Source organism: Dreissena polymorpha, chromosome 1 (assembly GCF_020536995.1).
Source record: "Dreissena polymorpha isolate Duluth1 chromosome 1, UMN_Dpol_1.0, whole genome shotgun sequence".
Taxonomy (NCBI): domain Eukaryota; kingdom Metazoa; phylum Mollusca; class Bivalvia; order Myida; family Dreissenidae; genus Dreissena; species Dreissena polymorpha.
In genome coordinates, this window is record NC_068355.1 from 77,596,478 (window position 1) to 77,620,799 (window position 24,322).

At 36.7% G+C, this 24,322-nt stretch overlaps 2 protein-coding genes across 8 annotated transcripts in view; one reads left to right on the forward strand and one right to left on the reverse strand.

The window, feature by feature from the left end:
- The window catches only part of LOC127836334 (uncharacterized), a 493,739-nt gene that overhangs the window by 434,147 nt on the left and 35,270 nt on the right, over positions 1-24,322 (forward strand). The window lies entirely within an intron of this gene.
- The window catches only part of LOC127836591 (uncharacterized), a 62,286-nt gene that overhangs the window by 35,705 nt on the left and 2,259 nt on the right, over positions 1-24,322 (reverse strand). Inside the window, exons 1-4 of one of the 5 annotated variants that reach the window (XR_008028842.1) lie at positions 7,839-8,251; positions 6,583-6,677; positions 5,276-6,158; positions 2,875-5,118 (exon numbers count right to left, since the gene is read on the reverse strand). Coding sequence is in view for 4 of the 5 variants with exons in the window: in XM_052363263.1 (XP_052219223.1) it covers positions 4,878-5,118; positions 5,276-6,158; positions 6,583-6,677; positions 7,839-7,888 (1,269 nt within the window). In the remaining variant the exon portion in view is untranslated. Of the gene's footprint in view, positions 1-1,752; positions 5,119-5,275; positions 6,159-6,582; positions 6,678-7,838; positions 8,252-15,636; positions 15,699-15,768; positions 17,724-24,322 lie in introns of those variants that run through there. The other 4 variants (XM_052363287.1, XM_052363278.1, XM_052363263.1 and 1 more) reach the window with 4 other exon arrangements.

The window sequence follows — 24,322 nt, forward strand, 5'->3', positions numbered from 1 at the left end:
ATTCTTACTGCAGACTTAAATGTTCAAGCTCATTATATTTCATCGTGACAGAATAAAACATACTTAAATGTTTGTGTGCTGAATATAAATATTTTCCAACGTTTTCTAAATTAGTCTCTTAGTATAAGCAGTCTGTAAGATTTGCAGACCATGTGTATAGTTAAACAATACTTAGGCAAACAGTAAGAATAGCCTATGCATACTAGTCGGAATGTACAAAAAAACATTTGTGTGTTCATTTGTTGTTCATATTCATGTGGGGGGTTATTTTCAAGATACACAGATATTTTAAGGTGTAACATTTGTTATTTTATTACTGTTAAATGAATCACAAATGAGTATGAAAGCATGTATTCAATAGTATATAGGCAAACAGTGCGAACAGCATTTATACTTATATAGATCATGCGTAATGTGCAGAAAATGACACCTTTGTTTTCCTTTTTTTCATTTTCAAGGGGTGTGGGTTATTTTCAAGATACAGACTTACTTTTGGTGTCAAAGTTCTTGTATTGATATTGTTAATCAAGACGCAAATGGCTGCATTGAAATTTTGAACTTGATGATTATCCCCCTCCCTTCTTGAGGTTACATTTAGTTCAAATGCCAAATGGTCTGACCTTGTAAATATTGTTTTTGTGATTCCTGTTCAAAGCAAAATGATGTTCTTCGAAAACTCAAGTATATACTATCGAAAAGCAAAATACATACAATCGATCGAGCCTTTATTCTTCCAATCTTAGAGTATGCTAGTGAAGTTTGGGACGGTTGTACTGAATTTGAAAGCAATGTGCTTGAAAACTTACAACCGGAAATTGCTAGAATTGCTTGTGTATTACCCCTATTCTGTATTAAAGAGAACTTATAAAAGAATTTGGTCTTGAGCCCTTAGCCTCGAGGAGAAAAAGGAAACAGCAAGTAACATGTTATAAATTGCAATATCAACTATCAACCTCTTATTTATCTAATCTTTTTCCATAAAATGTCGGTGGCATATTAAATAACAATCAAGAAATCGAGAGAATTACTCTTTGCCCCAATCTCGGTTAACTTCATACAGTAGATCCCATATCTACAAAAAAATGTCGTATGACCTAATATAGACACAAGAGAAAAACCTACAAAATGTTCTTTCAAATTAGCGTTAGCCCCACAGTCATCTGTGGACCCAAAATACTATATTGTAGGCAGTAGAAAAGAAAGCATATGATAATCTCACACTAGATTAGAAATATATGTAATCGTTTAAACTACGATCTTTATAGATCGAATCAAATCTGATGGTTGATCAGATCTAGCTTCTTGCCGAGCCTTATATCAAAGCTAGTATTTTATGCAATTTCAGAACTCGATTGGCAGATTGATGTTTTTGAGCTCTATACTTGTGCATGTAATTAATTGTACGTTCAAACTTGGTTTTCAGACCCGAAATCCGCCCAGTTTTTAGCATACTACGATGTAGTTTACACGTGTTTCTTATTTGGTATAAAGTGGCACGAATATGCCAATTCATATAGGTAAATGACATTTAAGAAATAAGCAAAACTCCATTGTTGTTGTTGTTTTTAAGAAGGAGTAACAGGGCTGAATAAGGGCCATGGATTGCGTATTGTTTATACCATTAAAAAAAAAACTCATTTTAGTTGCTTTTCAAAGCTTATATAGACGGACAGGAATGTCATAACGGTGATGGTATGCCACGCTTAAACAAGTGTGCATAGGTTTCTATATAGAACAACAAATAAGCGGCAGTACCAGAAAGCTTTATTAATATAATTACATCTTAATGGATATAAAGAACCCTGTAACTCTAATATATAATAGTCTAGATGATTGTATAGTTTCCATGAAGATTTATGCATTGAACACTAGGTTAGGATATTAAATAAATAATAAATCACACGTTCGAATAAAAAGCAAAACATGACCTAAGATCATAAACAAGGAGCCACGTTATGCGAAAATGGAACCATATCAGACGAGCTTAGCGTCCGACCAGCCTGCTCGCTTGCACATTCTGGTTATGGGCTAGGTCTTCCCCGCTTTTAAGTCACGTATGGTTTTGCGGTCTCATTAGCGGACATGATAGCTCCTGACAAGTCTGCCTCGATGCCGTATATACAAGACCCATTTTTGCATAACGCGGGGCATATCATATGCTGATGGACTTAGTGTAGTCGTATGAACCATCTGAAGCACGTGCATCTGTCTATGTTAATATTTATGATAATAAATGCACATGCATGAAATTTTCTAACATACTCTTGAGGAAAAACGACATTAACATCATCCATGTATTTAACCCATTTATGCCTAGCGTCTAGAAAAACGGCCTTGACAAACAGCGCAGACCCAGATGAGACGCCGGATAATGCGACGTTTCATCAGGGGCTGCGCTGTTTGCTCAAAGGAATTTCTTTAACAAATATTGTAAGTATAGAAATAATCATACTAGAAATCCCTAATTTTGGGGCAAAATGATCCAATTTCGAAGAATGGGAGAGTCCACTATGCATAAATGGGTTAATAGGCATATATCCACATTTATTATGGAGACCGTTGGACACAGCTCTTCAGTCAAGTAGTATGACCTAGCAATGTCATGAACGTAGCAAAGCAATACTAACTTGTATTCCAAGCACACATACTAATACAAAATAATTATAAGGATGTGTTAACATATCACAGACAATCAGCAAAACAACATCCCAATAACGAATCTAAACGTTTAAAAATAATTTACGAAGTTGTATAATTTGGTGTTAATAGACGTCTCACAAAAATGACGTTTAGCTGGTTCGAGAACAAAGAGGTGATACATGTATACATAAAATTAATTTGGCAGTGGAATTAAAAAATATATTAGCGAAATACCTGTGCTTCTCTCAAAAATGCATCATAGATGTAGAAATAATGCTAAAAAACGGTTTAATATTAGTTGTTTGTTTCGTTTGGTAACGTTCACGAAGTAAGATGTACTAAGAAACTATCTCTACTCCTTTAAAGTGGATCAATATTTACACAACTCATTCGGGGAAATATACAGTAAAATCCTGTGGTTATGGCTGGTCTAATCACGTATCAAAACGTGAAATATAAAGAAGACAGTTTTATAACAGATCTTTTTAAAATGCGATACTAATCGCATAATTAAATAACAAAACTTTATCCAAAAACCATGGGCGTCCGCACACTGGGGCAAATGGGGTCAGCTGACCCCCCCCCCCCTAGAAAATCGGTGAGAGAAAAAGATAGTTGAATATGGAAAAATCTAAACGTGTACAATTATGATTCCTGATTTGAACAATTTGGGTCAGAATGATCCCTGGCTAGTTTCACACGAACATCAACTCCCATTTACATGTTAACAAATCATGGAGGCAGTTATTGCACAATTTATATACATGTACTCTCAAAACATTCTTATAAACATGATTCATTCGTGCGAAATCGAGGGGAGAAGTCACTCAATTAACATTTATTCAGTCCCTGAATAGGAAGTGAAGGCGACGTGGGTCTCTGTCGAACTTCTCGATGATTTTTTTGAATGAACATATTCTTGTCAGTGTTGATCCGACCCCTGCGAACGTTCATTATGCATAATCATAAGAGCCTGTCGTCGGACATGGTGGATCTTAGCCATGTCTTGACTCGTCTCAGCGTGCTAAATGATCGTTCCGATTTTTCCCAAATGGGAGCTAAACATTCCCAATAGAAGGTTTAAAAAAATAAAAAAATTAGATCTCAATATTTTTTTAATTGTTTATCTCCCATCCATATAAGATCAACCTTAGTAAATATAATACTGGACACACTGATTTCCCAATTTTACTCAAAAAGCCACGAATTTACTCAATCCAGCCCGGCCCCATTCCCCAAATGGTGAAAAAAACACTGGCAGGGTTAGTAATATGATCATCGCCTCGCGCACGACTGGGAACATATCCCTTTTTTTCAAGTTAACAAAATCTTACTCATTCTAATCGTTGGATTCCTTCTTTTTCGTGTCGTACCATGACATTGCGTCTTGTTCGAAATTATCGATTTGATAACATTCGTCGATGGTTCGGACTGTATCTTTATAGTTTGATAGATCGAAAAAAAAATTGTGGTTCGGATGGAGTTTATAAAACATGAACGCAGGCATATTAGATTCTAGCTTCCTAGTGACTGGATCATTGAGTCCATGTACGGAATATAAATTGTGCGTCGATAGTATTCTTCACTGGTTCGACCAACATTTGCTCGGTGTCATTGACGGCCAAATTGGCGTGTTTTCAGATGATTAGTGATGACTGATTAGAATTCTGTATGAGAAAAGTCACTATGATAAAAAACAGTGAGAAAATAAGTATAAACAACTCCAATACAGTCAATTTATCATTTCCAAATCCTAACTCGTAACCTTCCAGATGCACCATTATCTGGCCTAATTCTTAAAATTGTCTCCCCCCCCCAGGATCATTCCTGCGGACGCCCATGGCAAAACATTCATATTTTGGCATTCTGAAGAAGAGTCGATCGATGAGAATTATTTAAATGCTACATATATGTTATGTTTCTACAAATATTATCAACTTATAAGACTATCAATAGAAGTTTTGTTAAAATGTCACCTCCAGCCCACCTAATATAATATTTTATATAACATTAATAATAGGCTTATATTTTAAGCTGACAGTTACCATCAGCTTGTACATCAAAGTTTATATTTAGACAATCTTAGATAACAATCTTTAAACATCACGCAAAGTACTTAACAAAACAATTGCTATAACAGAATGCAAATTTACACTATTGAAATTAAAAGGACAGCGTTTACACTTCCAAATCGAACATTCGTCCAAACACAATTTCAAAGAAACATTCAATAAAGTCTAGTAAACAAATGCGAAATTCTTGTATCTATAATTGATTCCATGCTTCTTTTGCATTTCCAATCGCTTCTTGTGAATTACCTCTGAAATCCACTCTTTATCAATTGCGAACGCCATTGGTCGCCTGGGGATGGTATTAAGGAAAAATGTCTCGTTATTTTCCATGTGAACTTTTGGTGGATCTCGTTCGGTTTCAGGTTCCGGTACTTTCACTGTGTATGGAAGTCGCTTCGAAGTTTTCCTGCAGATCATAAAGCACATTGTTATAAATACATTAATATGCATGCTGACTACTTTACATAGAAACGTATCGTTCCATGTATAATAATAATACGCAGAGAAACTATGCATGTGTTAACTTACACTTAACAATCTCAGATGATCGAAAAAAATCTTACTTTAATTTCAGTGGATCCCCATGGATTTCCATCATCCAGCCGTGCTTCATGGTCTCCTGGAAATAGTCCGGTGTCTCTGACCGATATTCATCCGCGTCTGTGTATAGTTCCATCTTGTAAGGAGACGGTGCTTTAGGGCGTAATGGCGTTTTCTTGCCAGATGGAGGTTTTCCCGAAGGACTACGCATAGATGTACTTGACGGTGTTCGGTTCTGCACCATTCTATCAGAAGCCGGCGGAGTAGGTGCTGAAGGTCTCGTGGGCGAGAACAAGACCCGATCCGGAAATTGATTATATCCATCAGGATAATCTAAATCCGCCCTTGGATCCGGCCAAAGACAGAACCCTGACGGTTCTGGAGTTTGAACTACCGGCGATGGTGTTGGTCTGACGGGACCCGCGGATTTAACAGGCCTCTGAGGTTTGGTTGGTGTTTCTCGGCGTGCCTTTGCACTTTGAATGCGTACTATTTTCCCTGAAGTTTGTGAAGGGGCTGGTGATGGCTGAGTTTCCGGCTCTGGAACTGGCATCGGCGCTGAAATGCTTTCGAACGTTCTCGCTTGCACCAGTGTCGCCGTTTGGGGCGCTGGCATTGTGATATCCGTTTCCGGTATATGCGTAGACCAACATTGTTGCGGCGTTGGAAGGTTTAATCGTGGCGGAGGTTTGTACGTCGTATGAATGGGTGCACTGCGAGGTCGAATGGCGAGGGTCACGTGATCGCCGCCATTGTCGGACCTGACGCTGGCCCTGGAATGGCTGGACTGAGGGCGCGCCGCGGGTGACGGGGACGGGCGAGGGGGCTTGGGGGTTCGCTGCTCCGGTGGAGTGGCAGGTGCTGTGTAGTATTTGCTGTCCCTGTATCGGTACAATGCCTCTAGTTCTGAAATTGAGAGAGAGGAAAAACATGATGCCACTGAATGGACCGTATTGATTCCGGAATCGTTTACCACGTCTGTGGTCGTACAGTACAAAAGAGGCTTGTAAATTATGTAAGGCATGATGTTGTGAATGGTTACTTTAATGTCGATAAATGGAGTATTGATGTCACACACGTTTGTATCGAAGACATATAGCAAATACAACCCTGGTCATTTTTGCAGTTTGTTTGTTAGAAACTACCACCGCTTGTACATATACTAGAAAAAACAATTGCAAGAAAAAAACTAACAACAAGCCTTACATTATGTTAAATATCAGTTTAAATAATGTACAAGTTTATTTTGAACCCTATTACCCGAGAATTCACAGAAACTTAATATTTTTTATGAGAAATAAACAAACAAAAATTCAATTTGATTACTTACGGTACGGTGTTAAGGTTCCAATTCGTCTGTCCTCGTAGACATTTTTTGCGGAAGGATACCAGCCATATGTTTGCTCCATCATCCGTCCGCGTTCACTAAAATATAATTAAACAGTTGAGTCGCGCTCCGGGACAACCGAGCATCATTTTTGTGTGTAAAGTTTCGTAGCCTGTGAAGTCCGCACAGGCTAATCATGGACGACACTTTTTCGCCTAAACTGGGGTTATGCTAAAAGAGACTTAATTAATGGGGAAAAACATGTAAGCAGACAGCGACGTCCGTGATTAGCATGTGCACCTGCTTATCTTAATTATATTTTAAGAATATACATTAAGCCGCGCCTGTTTTATAGCGAGGTTTGAGTATAGATATTGGTTAAGAACTATGCACGCTTGGCAACAAATCATCTTTGTCCAAAAACTCTGCGAAAGGAACGTCTTTATATTTCAATAAAGAAATACGGAAATTTGATTCTGATGCATCCGTTCTATATAGTATTGTGCTCAATTGTATAAATGTATAATAAACAGTAAGTTATATTATTGACGTGAATAACATACATGTGATCTGAGAATTAGGATTCTATAAACACATTTCATGTGATCTTTTTCTTTATTTCTTTACATGGAAACATTATAAACAATTTCACAGATCCTTGGGAAACATTGCTTATCCTTGTTAATTTAAAGTGTAAATAGGACACATCCATGTTCGTAATGCATTAACCCATTTATTCCCAGTGGACTCTCCCATCCTTCTAAATTGGATCAATTTATTTCCAAAATTAGGGGTGTCAAGTATATTTATGTCTATATTTAGAATATTTAATAAAGAAATTCATTTAAGCAAACAGCGCTGACCCAGATGAGACGCCGCATTATGCGGCGTCTCATCTGGGTCTACGCTGTTTGCAATGTCCTTTTTTCAGGACGCTAGGCATAAATGGGTTAATCTATGAGTATTCACCTTTGTGCTCAAGATAGAATGAATGCATCACAAACACAATTTAAACGATATATGTGAAAATCTGTTAAACTTAATCTCTCGTTTCGAACGAAAATGAATGGTTCCAAATAACGTATACTCAACATGTGTAATAGTGTTACTAATAAATCCTTCAGCCAAATCGCTTGATTTGCAAACACGAGCATTTAAAATAAAGAAGTTAACTTCATACACATAAGACGCTGAAAAACATCTCAGTAATCCATTTATTATAACATTTAAGTCGCTATTTGTATTATATTATTCCGAACCCGTAGGCGTAGATGGTTGGTATATAGCTCCGTCGACGTTTAGACGACATGTTGTCTAGAAGAGACGGTTCACAAACACGAATGTATCAAAACCATCAAGGTATATCAACAAAATCAAATCTCGATTGAAAGTTAATTTCTATAGCCGAATAAGACGTTGCAATTTTTCAAATTATGGTCATTCATGCATTGTATGTCGGCTATTTTGGCTAATGTTTAGCCGATAATGTTATCTCTCCCGCAAAGCTCTCGTCTGGTTTTATTACAACCTGCGTTATAACAGCTAGAAGGAGCGCATCACTATATTCCTATATATGAAAATAAATTCCAACGACGTCCGAATATTTCACATTTTTTAAAGCATGGTGTCATAATCAAACATAAAACAATTTCCTTCTTTAGAGGCATTCTAGTTTACCTATAAGTTTTTTCGCGATTCGATCGCTTCATGCAAATTCAAATACAAATCACGTGGTGCAATGTTTAAGCGGACTGCACATGTTAATCTAAGGACGACACCAACGTACATACAATGAGACGCGTTCTGAAAAAAATGGGTTTAATGCATGAGCGTAAAGTGTCGTCTCAGATTAGCCTGTGCACTTTTCGCTTTTGTGGTATTTTTCGTTCAAAGGAAGTGTCTTCTACACGAAAATACAGTTAAGGCGTAAAGTGTCGTCCCTGATTATCCTATGCGGACTACACAGGCTAATCTGGGACGACACTTTACGCACATGCATTAAACCCAGTTTTCTCAGAAAGCGACTCCAATTATCCCCCTTTTCCCAGAGCAAGAATCATATACATTCGCATATCAGAAAATATTGTGCAAGTTTATACATGTAGAGGTCCTTAATTGAGGAGCGATATCTTATCAATTAATTCAGCCCATTTTTGTAGATTCAGGTATTGGAAATAAACATTAGAGTCCCGCTATCTTAAAAACGATGAAGTTCGCAAGATTGCACATTTATTGTTTTGCTAGTGTTTTTCTGCAAGATTATCCTACAGCACAAAGGCGATCTAAACTGTATACTAATCTGAAACAATGTAACCTTTTAATAATACAAACAAACAAAGAACACATAATAAATGGTAATTGATATGTATTTAAGTTTAAATACGTCAACAAAGAATGGCAGTGGTGGATACGTTTTTGTTTTATTAGTAATTAACGTCCCGATTCAATGGATTTAATGATACGGCACATTTTGTTAAATGAGATAGGAACAGAATGAATAATGCTTGAATTTGCTGTTCACACCTGCTTAATGACGTGTATGTACGTTCTAATCTTACCAATTAAATGATATTTAAATTGAAGCTTCAAATGCCTGCTTAAAACAAATACAGGTTTTGATATGGTTTCTGGATTTACAGAGTATACTTCACTATAAACATGTTTCTAAGTTAATAGAAATTATCCGATAACTCACGTTAAGTTCATATTTGCGTTCGTTTTTTAATGTTGAATATTGCTACAACTACTGAGACCTCAATTGACAAAAAAATGAATTTGATGGTCCTGAACGCGAGCAAGAAACCGTAACAATGAAGCTATAAAAAGCATTGTTGATCTTTTAACTGTTTCAAACAATGTTTGATTTTGTTTCCGTCTCGAAAAAAACAACAGCATTCTTATTTGAAGGTTTACTTTATCCTAAATAAAACTTTGAAAATAATCTTAAAAGGGAACAAGAAATATCTTTAAAAAAGATATACGGCGTTGATTGTGGTTGGAGTTTATGGAAGGTAAAGATTTAAATGAATGAGATCAAGGATAGCTAATATCTTTTTCTGAGCAGTTTTTAGCTGCATCAAACGCAGTACGGGATGTTACGCGGAGTTTTCGCGGCTTATTTTACATTATTACATATTGCTGGTCATAAACCTATAGATACAAAAAAGAAAACCAAAGTCAACCGGCCACACGCGAAGTCTCCGTACATATTTTAAATATGAATACGCGCGTTCTTCGAACAAACCTGTTTGAGTGGTTTATCGGGAATTGCTACGTGTATTTGATTCGATTATTAACAGTATCGAGAATCATCGCGCTCATACTTAATACATTAGTCAATATGCTGCAATAATACATTAGTAAATATGATGGAATAATTCTTGTTAATTAATTAAAAATAATATGTATCATGGTATTGTTGAAAACACATTAAGAATCTATTATTGACATGCCATAAAATAATATCGCTGGATATCTTCATTTCACATCTTTCTGGTGGTAAAGAAAATTCTGGTTCACCTAGTTCACGCTATAGCGTCTTTATTATATAACTATTATATAACTGACCGCGAACTCCGAACAGCACAGAAGGTCTGACCTGTATATAAGGTCTGACCTGACCCCTTATACCTCGCGGGTTGAAATGCAACACATTAAAGTGAGGCATCGCTTCCACTGCTCTTTATACTTTTACATATAACATGTTGACAGGAATATGGAAGTCAGTACTAAATATGAGAACATGGCCTTTAAGTACACAACGTTCTCGCGCTGAAAATCCTCTGAAAATAAAAGATGTACGCACAAACTGTATTGATGTCGAGATTGAGTGTAAAACTGTTCTATCTATAAAGCCTTTTTATTAGAGATAAAACTGTTTCATGCTGAACACGCAGTAAAACAGTGTTACAAAGACGCGGACATGTTTCCAATGTTCTAGTGGTATTATCAAATCAGCCAATGCAGTCAATGAAGTGTATTCATCTGTACTTGGCCGCGGGAAGTTTTATTTGAATTCTATTGGACGCTAACATTGGACGCTAACAAAGGTCAGGCTAAGGTGAAAAGCTGGCGTATTCAGCTGACGCCGAAAAAACACTAGTTAATATTAAACATTTAATATACGCCTTGACGTTAATTCAGCCCATAAGCTTACGGTAATCTATGTACTAGTAATTCTTCATGAGCTAGTTGTCTTAAGTGCAATCTGCATAATTCGGATTGGTGTCATCATTTTCTTGTTTTCTATAAACATTTTTATACTATTATTACCTGCGTGGATTTAGGACAAAAATCATAAAAGCCACTCTGACGCGTGCACCGTAAATACGCTATAAATAAGCAATGGTGAGTCATTTTGTATTGGTGCTCGCCAAGGTTTTAGATTTGCCGATGGACCTGAGGCAGCATATACATGTTTTATTATATGGACAGTCCTCAATATGTCACACGAACAAGAGTATACAAGGTAGCTTTAGAAATGTGGTAAACTTTATTTTAAGCCAGCGTGAATGGCTCATGCTTTATGCATATCGTGTCAGCGACCTAAACATTTCAGCAAAAAAATCATCTAAATATCACACAAGGTATCTGGTATATGAAGCGGCCAAATTGAGACTCACACCTGTGACCTTGAATTATGACATTTTCATTAAGCCGGGGTTTCTGGCTCATGCTTTTGCACATTTTCTTAATGAATTACTCAATTAAGGGTAGTTTCATGAGAATCCAACAAATGGTATAGGAGATATGTATCGGACAGGAAAGTGTTACAGACAGATGGACGGGTGACGGCCGGCATTCCTAACACACAATCTACCGATTTGCGGAGCGGGATTAAACGTGTCATCAAAACTAGTGTGATATTTGTCTGGATGTTTGTTATGTTATGAGACCTAGATTGTATACGCCAATAAAATCAAAAAAGTTTTGATTAATGCGGTGTCTAATCATGTCTGAGATTAGCGCGAACTTTGGCACAATCATGATGATCAAACATACGCATTGATTTATTGATCTCGTGAATTTAGCTTAATCAAATTGGATGCTTCAGACGAATGGCCACGTTCACAGTTATCGACAGTTTCCATACCTTGGGTTTCATTCAAGGAAAAAATAATAAAAAAAAATATGACCGCAAACTATGCCGTTCGATACTGACTCGTCAGATTTTTCTCTGAAATCATATATATAAGTGTGTGTGTGTATATAGGTGTGTGCGTGCGCGCGTGTGTGTGTGTGCGTGCGTGCGTGCGTTAGAGTGTGTGCATATGGGAAAATGTAATCAACAATACATTTATATTCTTAAATACTTTCTGTTAATAAATATTTGTTCCTTGAGACCATTTCAATATTGGAAGAGAAATTAATAATATAAGAGAAGTCATATAATATACTTGCTTTTTATGACACTTCTAGTACACGGTTACAGTACTCTTATGTCCGTCAAAGTCTACATGTTTGCATTATAATGTAGAAATGCATTATACATACCATATTTGTTTGAAGGCCTCATTGAAAATAAGATTGCCATTGTTAAACTGTTAGCATGACTTTGTATCAATGTGTTGTCTTAATGAGTTACCTTCGGAAAATAAAGAGATTATTATTATTATTATTATTATTATTATTATTATTATTATTAGAAGTAGTAGTAGTAGTATATCTTAACATACCTCGTAAAGCCGTAATGTGAATTTACCTGATTATTTTGTATGCACAGTATTCCAACTGTGTTTCAGTCGAGGAGTATTTGCAGACTCGCATTAAGTGGATTGTGTCTGCTTTAGAGGCACGTTTATCTTTATAGAAATTACCGTATGGCGATCACAGATTTAGATTACCGGTAATATGATTTAGAAAACAACAACGCGCGTTATAAATACTTATTTGGTGTAAAAAGTTTGTAGTAGTTTTTACATGATGGCATTTTATAGCAAATACACAATCATGCTGCTAAAATCCGGGTTTTAAACATTAAATCTTTTAAATAAGTTTTCTTGCTCTCTTTTTTCCTCGTCTATCATTGCATATTTGCGAGTACATGTACATATTTAATGGAATGATTATGATGGTACAGACCGGACAGGTCTTGGGCAAAAATATCTATAACAAAAGCACAGTATTTTTAGTAAACATATTTTATGTCACTTTTCAAAAATACGAAAATCTGTCAACAAGTCCCATTAGATTTCTTTAAAACCAAGTTGAGTAAAGTGCGTTACACTTAAGTCAGTAATTGGCTTGCGGCTTGTTCCATATACCTTTGTAAGTAGTGAAAAGAACTAGCTTTATTCTCGGTAATATAATTTTCTTTATGACATGCTTACTTAACGAAAGTGCTTTTTAGAACGACCTCTAATTATAGGCAACAATAGGGATAGTTGCGAATTACAATATCTTACCAGTTTCAATGGCATGATAACGTGCATAAAGATAGGAAAGCTTTAAAAGAAATTCAATCGAATCTATTTGCATTCAACTGTTATATGTTCACGGTTTTAAGTGATGCAATTATAGTTCGTAACTATATTGTCACTGTCATTATCATTTTGTTAGAACGGCTGAAAGTTTATATACCTTATTGTTAAAGCAAAATCACAGGCATGTCTCCACTAGCAATATGAACACAAACAAGTCTACTTTCATTGTTTGGAATATATAAATACAACTTTAAGTTCCTTCAGCAAATTTCTATATCCAAAATTAAGGATTTCTAGTTAACTTATTTCTATATTTAGAATATTTCTTACAGAAATTACTTTAAGCAAACAGCACAGAACCTGATGAGGGGCGGCGTCTCATCTGGGTCTACGTTGTTTGCCAATGCCTTTTTTCTAGACGCTAGGCATAAATGGGTTTAATGTTCGACTGGATGATATAGCATGTCGCAAAAAGGGCAAAGTTATATTATTAAATTATCTGTCCAATAGTTATGATTAAAGTTATAATGACGGCTATTCGCATGTATTTATCGAAATAAAATGAGGAATTATATATCTGTTTCATTTATTAAAAGTACAAAATCCTAACAATCAACGATTGGCAAAAATGCAAAATTCGAATCACCAGTTTGCGTATTTAATCGTAAGCAAATTCATTTCTCATAATGAAAATGCATAAATACAAAACATTCTAATGGACTGCTCTTGAGCATAAAAGGGACAATCTCTTCAAAAAGGCAGTAAATTATAGTCGAGTGAAGAGCGCTTGAATATTTGTTTTTAATTCCTGAACAAATAGGAATAATAAAACGAACTAGTAGATATGGACTTAGCTATTGAGCCGATATTTTTGTTTATTTATGTTCAAGTGTACATAGATAAGATTGTATGGATGCAAAGCAAATATTTGTGGTTAATTTCGATTGTTATTAGAACAGGTCTGCTGTGTAATCGGTATTTTCATGGTTTTGTAAACGAACTTCAATTGGTCAGTTTTATAAAAAAATCTGTTATAAGATCATTGGTTTGTCAATAAATACATTTGTGAAAAAGTCTCGAGTTGTTGTTTGAAATCCTTTTTATCGTCACGCTTTTTGTTACAATGATACGTAAGGAATCTGTATGAACGATAGTTTTTTTACGAAATACAACAAATAATGTATAACGGGTTCATCATCCAAACGACACATATTTGAGATCTAAGAAAACTGGGTATAATGCATTTACGTAAAGTGTCGTCCCAGATTAACACAGTCCGCACAGGCTAATCAGGGACGACACTTTCCGCCTAAACTGGATTTTTGCTAAGAAGAGACTTCAATTAAACGAAAAGTGTCATAACAGCGGAAAGTGCAGTCCCTGATTAGCCTGTGCGGACTGCACAGGCTTATCTGGGATGACACTTTACGCACATGCATTATGCCCAGTTTTCTAAGAACGCGGCTCATTTGAATAAGAATAGTGAAAAGATACGTCACCAATATGAATACTTAAAAGCCAAACATTCAGTTGTCTAAGATATTGATCCACAAGTATATATGTCTTTATCCAACACGCTTTCGTTGTTCTGTTAAAGTTCTTTAATAGATGTATTTATCAAATCATGCACGTATATTCGATCATACTCTTACGTACGTATGCATCGGTTCGATTTTGGTTTTTTCACATAAGCTTATCTAGGTTTTGGATGTTTCACTAATGAAGGGATTAATATGTATCAGGAAAATCGCAAATCTTTCTCTAGGTGTGGAGCCTGATAACAAACGATTGTCAGTTTACCACGGCGCCTTAGTCGGACAATATATTCGAAAGAATTGATAGTAATCCGTGAACAATTCTTGAGCGGATTAAAACCTCCTTTTCATTCTATTTAATCTCATATCTTGGATTTATTGTTTGTTTATTCGTAATTGCGTAAATACAAGTTTTTGTATGTAAACATCATTGTCAACAAAAGTTCACTGATTTATTCCCCCACATTGCACGGATAATTTACTATTTCAAATACATGCAACTGCAAATGAGTAAACATTATCAACAAATACTGTTTTTAAACAGGAAGCTCCTGGGACCTGTACAAAATTGTTTGTATAGGTCCCTGGTTTAATTACTGCGTCGTAACAAATAAAATAACACGTTTTCAAATCATCTTTCTATATTCACACTATAGTTTTAATTAATCGTATTGTTAAATATAAATGAGATTGAACACCGAATATCAAAACTGATTAATACCATATTAATACGAGCATTCAGTGAATTAACTATATCTGATTTCCATTGGCAAGCTGATACACCGTGTTAACATTCTTTACACTTTCAATTAGCGAGCTGATACCGTTAAGAAGGTATTACTTCAAATGAACCCCGTCGGAATTTCGTCCACTACTAATGACCCGCTTCAAACACACCATTTAATATAGCGCTCAAGTCAGTTTAAAACATTAAGAAAAGTTTTTATGCTATCATACTGTAGTCACCATTTTACGGCGTAAAGATTTCGTTCACACTAACGTTTAAAAGTTAAATTGTTTGTGTTTACTTCAATTGATATATAAATATATAATTTATTTCGCAACTGTTATAAGTCTAATAATAATGTTTTATTATTCACCCAAACAATACTTGCATCAGTTGAAAAATCCGCCTGTGTAAAGAATCTTAACGCAGAGCAATAAACTGACATGGCTACTTGTTATTTATCCTACTGCGATAACAAACTTGTGAAGATGAAGACAATTCTCACCTGTGATGGTTAAATATAATTCCCAAAATTTAACACAGCGGTCCCTCAGTGTTCTCTCATTCATTAACGTATACTTAACATATTTCAATAATTGGTTATGTCCGTTTAAGTTCCAATAAAAATGTCAATGAACAAGTCACAAGTTTATTGACATGTATATTTTAGCACCTGCTACCGATAGCGCCTCGTTTGGAGCGTAACCAGGGACGCCATGTTTGTTTTCGTTCGATGATTATTAGTATTGGATTTTACCCACAGGGCATAGCGCTATACAAACTGAAACTGGCGCGAACGCAAAGCTGACATTGAGAAGAAAATGTCCACACGCTTTTAAACAAGAGTTGTTCCATGCCAGTTTGCTCGATTATTATTCCGCGCTTTTAAAGTATAATATAATTTTTTGTCACCTGATATAACTACCACAAAGACATGTTTGATCTTGAATACATGTAGCAGTAAACTTAAAAGTGAATAATAATAAATTAAACAGGAAATAGTCTCATGCCAGGAAACTAGATCCTCAACTGTTTACCGATTGATTTTGCTGAATGTAAGTAACTTTGTAAGCAAGATCTTCATCTTAGCAATTTACGAAAACAATCATCGCACACAACTGAAATCGAAAAGATCCAATTTCACCTAACTGGCCCTACATGCAACCCCATGATAGATCTGCATGTCGACAACAGTTAGAAGATGTTGGCCCCAAAAAGTGTATCTAAAATTCCCAAGTACAACAATGGGCATCATTCCACATACTTGCGTTATGTACCTTGGTCTGTGACCTCGCATAATGATCCTAAAGACATCTGAAGTAGTTACAGGGATATGCATTTGTTGCGTGCGAACTGAATTTCAACTACTTAAACCGTGAAACCTAACTTTACTAAATACATTACGAGGCTAAATCATGCGTAAATGCTGCTAAGACTTATTTCTGCAAGTATAGGTGAGTAAATGTTCATAAAGATCCTTAACTAATGCAAAGCTCTATTTCAATATCTTAGTAAATATAGAAATATGGAGTACTTGCACGAACACGTTAACATGAAGTTTCTTTGAGCAAAAAGGGGCATATTTCTGCTAAATTGCAGGTCAGAGTTATGGAACTTGGTTAGTGACCTTACATAATGACAATGAACTCATGTGCGAAGAGTTAACAGCGTTATGGAGATGTTGAAGGTTAACATTAACCAGAGGATTACGTGGACGCCGACATTTGTTTGAGAAGTATATCTTAACATATTCGGTGACATGTTGATCTAAAATGAGGAGTTCTTTACGTTAATTTAAATGAAAGGTTTAGGTTTCTTTTGAGAAGCATATATTCATACTCATAAAACTCAAAGTCAATAACAGTTGGATACCATCTATTGAGCTATCTACTCAATCCGTGTGCGCATAATTCTACAAAAACAAACAACAGCAGGAAAGTACAAATCAAATCGAAACATAGAGTGATTTAAACATGTATGATGGTTTTATGCAAAATAATCTTTTAATGCAATATGGCTAACGTAAAGAAAAGAAAAGTACCTACGTCATCCACAAGAAAAACGTTTTTGTTCGAAACTACACTTCGCTTTTCTCATATGCGCACTTTTTAAACTGAATCTCAACTAATTTTAAAAAGTATTTTTTTTAATCACACCTGCTCTTACTTTCTTCAAAAGCAGAAACCTTTTTGGTCGAAAACTTGACGTATGTCCTTAAAAATACTTTTTCGAAACTCGCTTCTGAATAAGACTGTCAAGTTATCACAAGGTACCAAACAATCATCCACGACGCTGTCATACTGCCAACTAAGGCACATGCGATGCGGACATTCGTGTCACGCGGCGATTTGTTGCAAAAGTCTCCGTTGCAGGCGCAGATTGTGCCTACGATGTCCCCATCACGGGCCCGTCTACATTGTGGGATGGTCTTAAGCTCAGGAAGACAGCCGCGACTTATCGCTGCAATATGACAAAGACAGTCATGACTTATCGCTGCAATATGACAAAGACAGTCATGACTTATCGCTGCAATATGACAAAGACAGTCATGACTTATCGCTGCAATATGACAAAGACAGTCATGACTTATCGCTGCAATATGACAAAGACAGTCATGAATTATCACTGCAATATGACAAAGACAGCCGCGACTTATCGCTGCAATATGACAAAGACAGTCATGACTTATCGCTGCAATATGACAAAGACAGTCATGACTTATTGCTGCAATATGACAAAGACAGTCATGACTTATCGCTGCAATATGACAAAGACAGTCATGACTTATCGCTGCAATATGACAAAGACAGTCATGACTTATCGCTGCAATATGACAAAGACAGTCATGAATTATCACTGCAATATGACAAAGACAGCCGCGACTTATCGCTGCAATATGACAAAGACAGTCATGACTTATCGCTGCAATATGACAAAGACAGTCATGACTTATCACTGCAATATTACAAAGACAGTCATGACTCATCGCTGCAACATGACAAAGACAGTCATGACTTATCGCTGCAATATGACAAAGACAGTCATGACTTATCGCTGCAATATGACAAAGACAGTCATGATTTATCGCTGCAATATGACAAAGACAGTCATGACTTATCACTGCAATATGACAAAGACAGTCATGACTTATCGCTGCAATATGACAAAGACAGTCATGACTTGTCGCTGCAATATGACAAAGACAGTCATGACTTATCGCTGCAACTTGACAAAGACAGCCGCGACTTATTGCTGCAATATGACAAAGACAGTCATGACTTATCGCTGCAATATGACAAAGACAGTCATGACTTATCGCTGCAATATGACAAAGACAGTCATTACTTATTGCTGCAATATGACAAAGAAAGCCGCGACTTATCGCTGCAATATGACAAAGACAGTCATGACTTATCGCTGCAATATGACAAAGACAGTCATGACTTATCGCTGCAATATGACAAACACAGTCATGACTTATCGCTGCACTATGACAAAAACAGTCATGACTTATCGCTGCAATATGACAAAGACAGCCGCAACTCATCGCTGCAATATGACAAAGACAGTCATGACTTATCGCTGCAATATGACAAAGACAGTCATGACTTATCGCTGCAATATGACAAAGACAGTCATGACTTATCGCTGCAATATGACAAAGACAGCCCCGACTTATCGCTGCAATATGACAAAGACAGTCATGACTTATCGCTGCAATATGACAAAGACAGTCATGACTTATCGCTGCAATATGACAAAGACAGTCATGACTTGTCGCTGCAATATGACAAAGACAGTCATGACTTATCGCTGCAACTTGACAAAGACAGCCGCGACTTATTGCTGCAATATGACAAAGACAGTCATGACTTATCGCTGCAATATGACAAAGACAGTCATGACTTATCGCTGCAATATGACAAAGACAGTCATTACTTATTGCTGCAATATGACAAAGACAGCCGCGACTTATCGCTGCAATATGACAAAGACAGTCATGACTTATCGCTGCAATATGACAAAGACAGTCATGACTTATCGCTGCAATATGACAAACACAGTCATGACTTATCGCTGCACTATGACAAAAACAGTCATGACTTATCGCTGCAATATGACAAAGACAGCCGCAACTCATCGCTGCAATATGACAAAGACAGTCATGACTTATCGCTGCAATATGACAAAGACAGTCATGACTTATCGCTGCAATATGACAAAGACAGTCATGACTTATCGCTGCAATATGACAAAGACAGCCCCGACTTATCGCTGCAATATGACAAAGACAGTCATGACTTATCGCTGCAATATGACAAAGACAGTCATGACTTATCGCTGCAATATGACAAAGACAGTAATGACTTATCGCTGCAATATGACAAAGACAGTCACGACTTATTGCTGTAATATGACAAAGACAGTCAGGACTTATCGCTGCAATATGACAAAGACAGCCATGACTTATCGCTGCAATATGACAAAGACAGTCATTACTTATCGCTGCAATATGACAAAGACAGTCATGATTTATTGTTGCAATATGACAAAGACAGTCATGACTTATCGCTGCAATATGACAAAGACAGTCATGACTTATCGCTGCAATATGACAAAGACAGTCATGACTTATCGCTGCAATATGACAAAGACAGTCATGACTTATCGCTGAAGAAGAACATAGACAACCACGACTAGAAAGATACGGAATACCGTTAGGACCATCGTGGTTACACATTGAAATCCAGAGAATGCGAGAATGCGATAGTACAATGACGACAATGCGACAGTGCGACAATACGATGGCGACTTTGCGATAGTATGATGGCGACGATGCGATATTCATATCGTACCGTCGCCATCCTATCATCGTTTCATCGTATTCTCGCCATCGCGTTCTCGCATTCTCGCCATCGTATTGTCACTCTGTGGTCATCGTATTGTCGCATTTTCGTCATCGTACTATCGCGTTCTCGCATTCTTGCCATCACGTTCTCGCATTCTCGCCATCGTATTGTCGCACTGTCGTCATCGTATTGTCGCATTCTCGTCATCGTACTCTCGCGTTCTCGCATTGTTGCCATCGTACTATCGCACTGTCGCCATCGTATTGTCGCACTGTCATTATCGCACTGTTGTTATCGCACAGTCGCATTGTCGCCATCGTACTATCACGTTCTCGCATTCTCGCCATCGCGTTCTCGCGATCTCGCCATCGTATTGTCGCACTGTTGTCATCGTAGTGTCGCATTCTCGTCATCGTACTCTCGCGTTCTCGCATTTTCGCCCTCTGGATTTATATGTGTAACCACGATGGCATTTACGGTATTCCGTAAAAAGATGTAAATCGATGTTTACAAACGGATGAAAAGAATAAACGGGAAAACCACCATATTTAGTTAGATACAGAGAAAATAATTTTCACTCCGACTACATATTTTTCAATTGTATAGGTTTAAAACGTTATTTTTCAATGTTAATACCATTTTTGAGTTGTGTCCTGGGTATTTAAACGATAGTCGTGTCCTTTGTCGTTAATACACGTTTGAACACATTGACCACGACAGAACGGTTTATAATAACATGCAGAGTCGCTCTTGCAATTTTGTTTAACGTCTACGGCCTCTTACTGCAAAGATGGTTGTGAATGCCGGATAAGTGCGTTTCGCATTTTGTTCGTTACACAAATTCTCTTCAAGACACTATTGATCGCTGAACTAACACTGGTGTTTAGCTGCGACCAACCCAATATATGAACTGCATACCGATGTAAAGTATTGGGACACAATTTTGCGTGTGACAAAGACACGGCCGTTAATCACGCGCGCCACCTCTTTTTTGAGATGCATTAACAAATGAGTCAATGCAACTTCCGAGGTGGCGCTCAGGCCCGGGTGTTTTGAAATTTAACGGATAATTTTACAGTGTGATTAGGTGTTATATGTTTTTCAACACATTTCGCAATATTTTTAAAAAAAATCGGCCAATGTAGTGCGATTCAGGGATTATAAAATCATTTTAAAATGTACAGAAACATACAATCACAACCCATTTGGAAACGCGAGGACCTTTATAAGGTGTAGCATGGTAGAATCGTTCACGCAAATCGATGTCTTTTGCCTGTGTGACGAACAAATTCCCTGCCAATTAAATCACTCATTACATAAAACGATTGCTTTATACCTGTACAAGTTAATGAGTGCACAAAAACATCGGCTTCTAGACGATCTAATAGACAAATTTGCATTTTTCAAAAAGAGATGGCGCCAATGCCAATGAGGTGGCGCTCATATTAGGAGGTGGCGCTAATGCACATTCATAGTTATTTTACAGTGAAGTATTTTATGTAATGGTTTCTATTTTGTTTTCGGACTTACATTATTTTTTGCAAGTTGACTACTTCAGCAATTTTGAGTCGCTTGCGTTTTTAATGAGAAAAAAAATGTTTTCTAATAATGTATTGATGGATTTAAACGTTCGTCTTTGTAAGATAACAACATTTAACATGTATTATACAAAAATGTTAACGGTAAAAGACCGAGCTTTCTTCATTGTTTGAAGTTTATGGTGGGAAAAACAACATAAATGAGCCTAATTAAGATTCGTTGACCTTGGCCTTTTAGTAAAATAAGCATTGGATCAACGGCCACAAATCATAACTACAAGTAGAAGTGTTATCTTATACTTACCCCGGTATTTCGTGAAATAGCATACTGTATACAAATATTGATGTCGATGAACTATTTTGGCAATGTTAAACATTAAGTTATTGGTTTGATTGAGTATTACACATTTTTGGTATATATCGTACAATATGTTTTATTCATGTTGGTGACTTCTTAATTGAGCTGATCACTTATTTATTTAACAAGAGCACCGCCTTGCGGGTGCAGACCGCTCATCTATTTTCTTTTTAAAGGTGAAGGAACTCTCATTTTCCATCACAAAGGAGGGAGGGGTGGAGTGAAGAGGGGTGTATAGTGTGGGTGTGTGGACATTTATTACATTATCTTCAAAAAATGCGAAAAAATGCAAAAAAAATTCGGGGGGGGATTCTTGGGTGCGATGGTTGGACGGTATTTCAAACATAAAATAATATAAATAAATATTTGTGTTTTTTAACTGTTTCAAAAAAAAATTGGGGGTGGGGTGGGGGGTTTAGTGTGAGGGTGTGGTGGTAATTTGTGAGATGATCTTAAAAAAAAATTAGGGGGGGGGGAATTCGGGGGGGGGGGGTTCTTGGGTGCGATGGTTGGACGGTATTTCAAACATAAAATAATAAAAATAAATATTTGTGTTTTTTAACCGTTTCAAAAAAAAAAATTGGGGGGTGGGGTGGGTGGGGGGTATAGTGTGAGGGTGTGGTGGTCATTTGTGAGATGATCTTTAAAAAAAAATTGGGGGGGGATCGGGGGGGGGGAGGGCACGGGGGATGGTTTGGGTGGAGTCTATTGTGGTATGTCAGGTAAGAGTAGTTTTGCCAAAGTATCAATCAAATCTAATCATAACTAAAGAAGTTATGGCAATTTTAGCAAAATTTAATAATTTGACCTTGAGAGTCAAGGTCATTCAAAGGTCAAGGTAAAATTCAACTTGCCAGGTACAGTAACCTCATGATAGCATGAAAGAATTTGAAGTTTGAAAGCAATTGATACTTAAGAAGTAAAGTGGATCGAAACACAAAATTTAACCATATATTCAAAGTCAAAAAAGGGCCATTATTCCGTAAAAATGACAACCAGAGTTATGCATATTGTCCTTTTACTGTACCCTTATGATAGTTTGCGAGTGTTCCTAGTATGAAAGCAATATCTATGATACTATAGGGGGTAAAGTGGACCTAATCGCAAAACTTAACCAAAATTTTAAATTTTCTAAGTATAAAAAGGGCACATAGTTCTGTCAAAATGCACGCCAGAGTTATCTAACTTTGCCTTCCCAGTCCCCTCATGATAGTCAGTAAGTGTACCAAGTTTGAATGCAATAGCATTGATACTTTCTGAGAAAAGTGGACCTAAACGCAAAACTTAACCGGACGCCGACGCCGACGCCAAGGTGATGACAATAGCTCATATTTTTTTTTCAAAAAATAGATGAGCTAAAAAAACTACATCTTATTTATTATAGATTGTGTTTATGTTCTGTAAAGATTTTAGCCTTCTATGTACGTTGAAAAATAAATTTAATATAACAAATAACATTATCTATCAAATCTACGTCATGTGATAATGTCATTGCGATACGACTGTTAATTGAAACATCCTGAATTGGCGCCACCGCCTATCATTAGCGCCACCTCCTAAGCATTGGCTCCATCTCTTTTTGGAAAAATGCAATATTCTCTACTACGTCGGCAAGAAGACAATATTTGTGTGCATGCAGCATCGAATGTATGTTGTACGCAATCGTTTGATGCCGTTGACATGTTCTCGAGACACAGGAAAAATTCATCGAAATGCTTTTTAAAACTCCACCATGCCACAACTTATAAAGGTTCTCATGATTTTAAATGGGTTGAGAATGTACGTGTCTGTACATTTTTGGACGAATCAATCTTCGCTAAATCGCACTACATTGCCCGATTTTAAAAATGATGCGAACTATGTCGAAAAGGCATATAAAACCTAATCACCCTGTAAAATTGTCTATTGAATTTCAAAACATCCGGGCCTGAGCGCCACCTCGGAAGTTGCATTGGCTCATTTATTAATGCATCGCAAAAAACAGGTCGCGCGCGTGATTAACGGCCGTGAAAGAGAAACGTAGCGCATAAGGGACCAATGACGACTGAATGTTATACATATTCACAACATGATTATAATGGTAAAGATGCTCATACTGATGATCTATGGATTTAGAGGGACTAAAAAAATGGCAGAGGGTTTACAAAAATGATGTGAATAATTCTTGGCCAGGTGTGAGGTTTCGGACTTTCTTAAATCAGTTGCATTTTCATAGACCGCTCCGTAGCGGCGACCAGAGTTTTATTCATGAGTGTGGTTGTAATGTACGTGTGTCTAGTTCATCTGTTGGTTGTTATGTACGTGTGTCTAGTT